General features: G+C 36.0%; 1 protein-coding gene across 1 annotated transcript; it reads right to left on the reverse strand.

Moving 5' to 3' along the window:
• Positions 1–479: 479 nt before the first annotated feature.
• LOC112592497 (DNA N6-methyl adenine demethylase-like) lies at positions 480–4,252 on the reverse strand. The gene is made up of 2 exons (XM_025336567.1): positions 3,925–4,252; positions 480–1,902 (listed from the first exon to the last, which is right to left on the reverse strand). Exon 2 carries the CDS (start codon positions 1,845–1,847, stop codon positions 495–497), a length of 1,353 nt encoding a protein of 450 aa, XP_025192352.1. The 5' UTR covers positions 1,848–1,902; positions 3,925–4,252; the 3' UTR covers positions 480–494.
• Positions 4,253–9,381: the final 5,129 nt, after the last annotated feature.

Consider the following 9,381-nt stretch of genomic DNA (forward strand, 5'->3'; position numbering starts at 1 on the left):
ACCGCGTGCATCCACTCGATGAGCTCATGAAGGGGTTGAACTGTTTTAAACTTTCGTGACACGATTTGTACAATATAATAAAATGTAGATACCTATATATTATATTTAGATAACAAAATGTGTAAGCATTTGGACTTAATATAATATAGATAGGTACGCACAGTGGATAACAATATACGGTAAAATAATTTAATGTGCTCGTTTTATCAGCTGAGACTCGTATAGTTAAAATGCATAGGTCTTATGTATCTTGTAAAAAAAAAAAAAATTAACAAAGGAATCGAGATAAAAAAATTTTAAAAATTGGATTTGAATTTAAATAATTATCAAGTTGCTTCCATTGTAGCGCCGCACTTTCGGCTACTTAATATACAGTATACACTATATACACAGTTCATATGTGCTTATATACATAAATGATATATTAGTCGTGCGGGGCTTATCATATTTTAAATGGTTATCTAATAATGCGCTACACTTTTTTCAAGATAAATTTATTGTCGCACACAATGGTTCCCACGCCATTCGCTTACCTTTTTGTCAGTGAGCTTCTCGCATCTCCTCATCTTGCATATCTGATGACTTTTGTCATTCCTACACGGCGCGCAATCACCACAGTTGTCCTTCCGTTGACATCCTATGCATTCGCCGCATCGTTTCCGTTTCTTTTTCGTCTGCTTATCCATACCGTTGGCGCCGTTTTCACAGTGATCCGAATCCATCATAGACCCACCTACGTTGCCGACGTTGCCACCACCCGTCATTCCGACCACGTTATGCTGGACCAGTGGTGACTTAAAGCCGGCGGTGCTGCTCACGGCAGCCACCTGTCCCGAGCTCTCCACACTGGAACTGCCCACGCCGTCACTTTCTACAGAGCTGTCCATGCTGGACGCCCGTACTTTTCGCCGTTCTTTTTTCCGAGACTCTTGTAGCCCGCGCGGCGACAGCGTATCTTCCATCTTAATCGAATCGATGTACGTACCACCTGCGGTCTGGTATACGTGACTGGGTATCTGTGCGGACACGATGGCAACTGGTTCCGTTTTCACCACCGTCAACAGTGTTGCCTGGTTGGACTGGTGGTGTGGGGCACCCATAAAGTTTCCTTGAATGATGGTGTTTTGGTGTGGGTGGTGATGATGGTGATTTTGTTGCGCGAACGCTTGTGGCGGGGGCGGGGGCGGCGGGTATTGTGGACTCTGGAACAAATGTATGGTGCCAGCCCGTTCGTCCAGGAACTGTTGCTGGATGCCCGGGACTAGGGTTGGATAACCTCGAGGTCCAGTAGCCGCTGCCACGTTCACCGTAGACAGCGTGTGAAAACTGGGCAAACCAGGCGACTGTGTCGGTGACACGGCCGCTGGTGTCAGCGTGGTCAACGAAACTGTTTCCGGTTGCTGTTGGTCGTTTTGGAAGTTAAACTGTGATTGAAACGACGGCAACTTGCTACCGGCCGGAGATGGAGGATAGTCAAACGACCCCTTGGACATGGAGTCCTGTGAGTTGCTGCCGTCCAGCTTGCTCTCCCAAGGCCGATACGATTGCGGTTGTGGTATTATCATCGTAGTCGGGTACAGATCCGGCCTGTGCAATCCGTCTGGGTTGTAGTCCCAGTGCATGTCCATTATTCGACCGGTGGTCGGGTCGTAGCCGTCCCCTGGACCGAGCCTGGCGCCTAGTCCTTCAGCCAACTCGACCGCCGAAAACGAGCTAAACGGCGGAAGACCTGGTGCCGGGCCTGGTGTCTTCGACTCGGGTACAGTTGATGACGGGGTGGCAGGCTGTGGTGGCGGGTAACCCGCCGTACCATATGAGGCCATGGCCTCCCCGCCACCCTCGCTCATACTAGCTGACGTTGCAGCCAGCGTCACGTTCCCATCGCGTCACTTCTGACGTACACTACGAACAATCAAAACAGAAAAAAAATTCGATCGTTACATCTATATTACAATAATAAAAACAGGAAAATTTCATCAAAAGTAACACGTCGATATTATTACAATCCGGAATGATTCAGTTTCTTTCTTTAAACCAACAATATTCACAGGATTATTGGTACCTACGTGCCTATATATACTACATCCACACGTATAATACGTATAAATAATAACAAAGGGGTTGATTTATATTGCCGAAACGAAGTGTACCTACCTGATATTATACAGTTATAATAATAATGGGAAAACGAAATAGGGAATTATAGTTCGATAGACAGATCGTGTGTGCGTTAATCGTAATAAAGGTGATAGGTTTATATAATACTTATGTATGTGTACAAAATCCATGGGCGGGTATAATATATAATACTAGTTTATAGTTAATAATTCAATTATAAAACGTAGGTACATGAATTGCAGAAAATCTGTAACGATTGTTGCTTTATACGTTAAATGTCAATGTCAACGGTGAAACTTCTTAAAAATAAAGACACACCCCGCGACCTACGCCACGAAGTAATTCCACACGAGGGTTAACGCGGAAAACGCAATAGAGACAAGTATATCCCACATAAATACTCAACCCTACAAGAAGTTTCTCCCGTTTTCACGATAATGCGAAATATTTTCCGCTCAAGCACATTAGGTCTTATATTGAATTAGTAAAACGGTCGATGGATTCCTTCTCTAAAACGGTTTTGTGGAATGTCTACAATGATCGGTAGCAAAATTACTTTATACACCAATTTCAATCACATAAACGGTTCAAATAAAAACTCATGTCATTGGCACAAGTATAAATATATCATTTTTATCGAATTAATCGAAAATCAACAAAAAAACCTATATTAGTAACCGCTTATTGGTATGTTAGTTACAATTTTTCCCTCCGAAAACCGTTCCGTGTGAAACTCTAAACGTTAGACCACGTTAAAAACACAAACTGGTCCACATTATAATAAAATAATAATATTAATAATAATCTGCGACGGCGGTCGTGCACGTCGGTTAATCAGGAAGGATGTTTTTATTGTTGAATAAAAACACTTTATTTAATAAAATGACATACACAAATTCGTGTATATATATGTATATATAATAATATAAATACACATATATACGCATGTTGTAAATATAAAACGCTGTTGATCAAAACTGCTACTGTATGAGTACGCGTATATGACAACAGCCAATTATAAAGATATAATTTACTTTCCGACCAGATAACCGATGAGTGAAAATTATCGAAAAGAATAAGTCAATAATTAAAAAGAGCTTCGAAAATAGGTTTGTCACAACTCACGAAGTCAATAAATCCCTTTGACGACCACGTGAGTGTAAACATATAAAAAAAGGGTAGTTTACAAAAAATGAACGATAAAAAGAAAATTCACGTGGGAAACTCAACAAAAATAAGGAATTTCAAAGTCACGTATATATGGGTCAGAGGCCGGGATGTTTCCGGTATTACGCTTTCATTTTCAATAGAGAGGCTGTATGTTTGAAAATGAATTGAAAGGGAAATTTTCGCGGGCAACGACGCCGCAATCATAAACCACCGTCAGTTGACGTGTAAGCTTCAAAATACATAAAATGATGAATATGATAATGAAAACGAAAATTAAAATTGCCAAACGACAAAAGCTCTTCGTTTACCGATACCTATTATCGATTTGGGATTTAAAAAGATCAGTTACATAAAATAAAAAGTAAATATTATAAATATTTAAAATAATTTTAATACTTATTAAATAATAATAATAAGGGTATAATGACGAAAATTCGATTTTAACTTATTTACCTACTAAAAATATGAGTTACAACATGATATCGCCACAATAAACTGCGATATTTTTTTGTATTTCGTTGATAGATACTATAATAGCATCTGCAAGACATTATATGTAGCAAAAAAATAAAAATAAAATAATAATAATAATAATAATAAATAACCGTTGTTTTTGAGGAGGTGCTCAGTACTCACTTAAGATGTATGGTCCCGGAGTGTGCGTGTGTCGTACTGCACTTTGGTCGAGCGAAAATCGAGAGGACGACGAGAACAAATAAATTTTTTCTATTTTATGCGACGAGAAATTTTTCGCGTTCACTGAAGTCCAAGCATACATTCATTCGAAAATAAAAAAATTTTTTATCACACTCACAAACATAAACGGACAACTAAACGGACACGACAGACACACACGCGCGCGCCACTCACTGGGGCTCGCATACGCACACGCACCGCGACACGACTGTTGCCTGGGTGTAGACGACGGACGGACGGACGCGGCGGCACCACGCACTCACACACACGCGCGCACGCACACACACACGCATAAGCACACGTATACGCACATCAGTTCATACGCGCACGCACACACGCATCACGCACGACGCACATTGCACACAGGGTACATAATAATAATAATAGTAATAATAATCATAATAATATAACGTTCGGCGCGCGCATACGCACATCGCAGACGGCGCTCGCGACGGCGACGGCCCACCGCGCGCTTAAGCGGTACGCAGTTGTAGTTGTCGGCCGGTCCGCTAGAGGGGTAGGTTTTCGTGTATAATTTTTCTATACATTATAATATTATTATATATCGTCATTACAATATATATATTATTATTTTTTCGCGCCGTCGACGTACATATCGTACCACCATCACCAACATCGCATCACCACCGCCACCACCACCACCACCACCACCACACGCGCGATATCGGTTCGTCGTCGCGCACCGTTGGGGCAGTCGCCTTTATCGGGTGGGGGGAACCGCGGCGACATCCCCCTACCAGGTGCCCCCTCCGCTGCCGCCGCGCCACGGGGTGGCAGCTGTACACCACCGCGTGCAGCCGTCGCCGACGTCGCACGCACGCGGTCACTGCGAGCGTTTACTACCACCACCGCCGCCGCCACCGCCTCCGCCGCATCGTCCTCCTATTATGCCGTCTTCGTTGCCTCCGTGATGCAATACCGTATTTATGCACGTATAACGCACCAGAACCTTACCCCCGTCCGCCCACTGTCGTCGTCCCTTTTGTGCCCCCCCCCGCAACTATTTACCGCCACGGCAGTAGTACGTGTATGTGTATATAATATACATATGCGTCATATAACTCATATTATAATATGCGTACATCATACATATGCCGTGCCGTTCATTTATTCATTGTCATATATATATATATATATGTATATGTGTATGTATTTTTTTCCGTTTTAATTATTTAATATTGCTTTTAATCGGAATACAAAACCAGTTTGTGTAGCGAACAAAAGGCCGGTCGACGGACGGGCTTGTAAAGTTTTGTTGGCGCAGCGTATTACGAAGGAGTATTGCGGCTGCGGCAGCGGCAGTGAGTAGGAGGAACTAAAAAACAATTAAATAAAATAATTATTGTACAATCGTCTGTTGCGGTGCGCTCGTCGGCGGAGTTCGCCATGGCGTGCTGCGGTATTATAAAAAATATAATATCGCGTATTGGGTAGGTGTATGCGTGCTCGGCGTACGGTTTCGCGTACACGGGACGACGGCGTGAACAATATCGCCGGACAATACTGCGGGACGCGATCGAGAGACGTCTGAATGATATCTGAAATACGGCGGCGACTTCGCGAGATCGTCGCAATAAAATATAGTTTTAACACTCTTACCTCCATAAATCGCACGCACATAAACACAACGACGCAAATGAATATAAATATCGAGAACAAGACTGCCGGAACTCAAAGACGTATAGGATTTGTCGAGCGAAGGAAATCGACCTATATATATATTTAGCCTCAACTCGATCTAACTCAATCGAGTCGTAATCAATTATTTAAAAGATGATGCTAAAACACGTACAATATACCAGAAGTCGTACGGTCCACGCCAATGCCATCACACCCATTGCAGTGCATGTTTTACGTCGGTGTTGGATTTATTCGTTTTTACAGCGATTAAAAAACAATTAAACCGCCACATTCTGACACACTGTTTTGTTGCGTGGTTGTATTTATTCAATTATTTTTTATTTTTTTCGTAATCAAAGAAATCAATACCGCTGCCGTTTTTATTTGATTTGAGACGTTTTAGTATGATAATTCTCAATTGTGACAGGAGTGGATGAAAAAATAATGAACTGCCCCACATTTCTATTTGTTGTGTTTAAGACATCTGCATGTTTGAAATGGAAAACTGACACAAAACCATAAAATACAACAGTTTTATCATCCAAATACCCTTTAATAAGAATCTCAGTTTTTGCGAATGTTTCTGGTTAAGATTTAACTGAAAATAGTTTGTTACAGTTGTTATAAAATAATATAAGATATTATAAATGATTAGCAAACGTATTATAATCAAAATTTTAAAACTAAACATTTAGGAATTGGTTCGTTATTAAAATTTCAGTTTCTCACAAATATGTTTTTTGAATTGTGGCAGTCCTGTGCTATGGGTGTGATGTGTAGGTATTGTACATAGTGTATACACTTTATCAAAACTGAGTAATAAAAACACAACTGTTTACCGTTTACTCCTTTGGGAGCCACTAAAAACGTCCATCGAGTTTTCGGCTGTATACATCCCTGCGCCCGTAGAACCATAAATATTCGTTATTAATTTATTCTTTTTTTTTCATTTTTTCCAGTATACCTATTATTTAATAACTATTTTTTAAACACCTAAAAATCATTACTCATAAAATTCAGACTCTTAAATTAAATTTCATCGAGTTATGAATAAGCTTTAACGAAACTTTTTAATAAGTATTTCATTTTTTTTTTTTTTTTTTTTAACACGAATTTTCACGATCAATATTTAATAACGTAAGTTATATGAATATATTATATAGGTACGCCAATAGATTCGATATTATTACCACAGTGACTTTTATTTTTTCAGTTCTAATATATGTTTCTAAACATATTTTAATGTAATTAAAATTGGTTTAAAACTCAATTTTGTTTTATCAAAAAAACAAAAATTATAACACTATAACACATAGTAATAATTATAATACAATTAGAAATAGAATAAAATACACAATTTTTATTACACCTAATAATAAGCAGTATTTAATTTTAGGACTGAGATAGTAACTTCTGTCTAGAATTTTAGTTCCTTATGAGCGGAAAATGTATTTCAGATGATACTGATTATTTTATAAGTATAGTTTTTATTTTAAATTTATTAAAAAAAAATTGCAGTAGACCTTAGGGTAAAATCACAAATTTTAATTTTCTTTTTTACTATAAATAACCTTTTTTTTTAATATTTATTATTTTAGCATTTGTTAACTATATATCTCTAAAACCACAATTTATAATTTCGCTTTGTAACATAATATATTATTGTTGACATAAAAACCACCATATTGGTTGAATGCAATAATATATGAAATGCAACACTCGTAGAACACGGTTATCAAATCTATAAATAATTAAAAAGGCTATGACAATATTTCAATCATAGTTTTTTTTCTTTTATGCTTACACTGTCTGCGGGTATTTTGAAACAAACGAACAATTTGACAAATCTTTTTAATCGCAATCAATTTTATGTTGTTAAGTATAGCTTTATAATTTTTAAATTATAAAATTTAAAGGTAAAAATATCATATAGACTTTATGACGTCTCAAAGGTTTTATTTAATATTGAAATTAAAAGCTAGTTACAGCAAGCATTTAAAATTTATAATATATTTTCATAATTATAACTTAAATCAAAATCAAAATATCAATCAAATGCTAAGAGATGCCTTAGATAATATTCTTACCTTTAAATTTGATGTAAGTTAATCCATCTTAATATTAAGGCCATTAGCAAACAACTTCGTGTTGATTCCGATAAACGCAAATCTCATATGATGTACGTTAGGCTCCGTCTCTGATTAGAGGAAGGAATAAGAGATACCACCCTGACACCCTCCAATCCGTGCACCATACCATGAAATGTGTACGAACATCAAATAAATTAAATTTATAAATTGTATTTGTATGTAATACATTTTTAAATCTTAAGTCTTTTCAACTATTAATAGCAAAAATCATAAACAAAACATATAGTTTTATTTCTTTTTTTACGTATCATATTAACAAGATGCCCCTGTCTATCGGCGTTACATTAAGACAGAGATATTACATGTAGGTTAAAATCTTCCTAAAAAGTCACAAAACCCATTATAAAAAGTATAAAAAACATTCATTTTAAATATAATTTTGGATTTTAAGGGGAAACGCAGAATGATAAATGCATTGGTTTTACAATGATGATTATGCAAAACTGAAAAATTCCCAATAAACTTTTCAAAATAATTCTGAAAACTAAATAAAAATTTTGGAATAACTGAAGAAAAAGTTTTAACCAAATTTTTTTTGCTGTTTTATAATATAATTCCAAAACGAACAAGTGCCAGATTTTACCAACTGGTATTCGCCGTCAGTTCAAAAATTATTAAATACGGTAGGCTATAGCAATTTTAATGTTTGTATAAACTTGAATATTTCATTACATTTTCATAAAAACGCTTTTTAGACATGATATGATTTTAAAAATATTTTTAAATTTCTTTTGAGCTATTTATAAACATTCAGAAATTTCCAAATTATTTTCTTCTATGAATATGTATTAATACATTTTATATAATATAGTATATGCTGCAGAAATTAATTCAAAAAAAAAAGTTTTGTTTAATTCAATAATCTAAATAATTTTTTTTTTTATTTCACGTATACAGTAGGCATATCAAAAATGAAGTTATGTATAAAATGGTATGTCATATTCATTACAACGTGCTTTTATTTCTCTCATTCATATATTCGATAACAGATAAATTGTATACTCATATATATAGGTAATTATTATATAATACACACAATTATATTTGCGTGGAATGTGTATTTTGAGTTTCCCATGAAAAAATCGTTGTACGTGATTTATAGGATAATAAATATTATAATATAATACATATGTAAAGGTAAAAGGATGATATTTGCTGTCATGTTTGTATGTAACATTTACAGACTAAAATTATTTATGTCCTTCTGTCTGTATTCATTTGTCCTTTAACTGTGTAAGCCACTAATTTAATTACACTCTATCGACTCTGTATGTAGTCACTATTATTGCGAATCAAGCAAAGTTTATGATTCAATAAAAGAAATAATCGTTATCATTAGAGTTATTTTTTCTGCTTATCCGATTTCGTTGCTTGCCAAATATTGTTAAGAATCCGCCAACGTCTGTATGAAATAAAATCCGATCGGCTGTAATTAAAAATATCATAACAAGTAAAGACTAATGACGACATATACAATGTAATAACATATTACACGCTATTTAATTATTCAATAAAATATATACTCATTATATAATATGTTTAATTTTTTCAATTAATTGTGATAAAAAAATATTTAAAAAATATTTAATATTTATATTTTTAAATA

This window comes from Melanaphis sacchari, unplaced genomic scaffold (assembly GCF_002803265.2).
Source record: "Melanaphis sacchari strain LSU unplaced genomic scaffold, SCAv2.0 Contig0_pilon_pilon, whole genome shotgun sequence".
Classification (NCBI taxonomy): domain Eukaryota; kingdom Metazoa; phylum Arthropoda; class Insecta; order Hemiptera; family Aphididae; genus Melanaphis; species Melanaphis sacchari.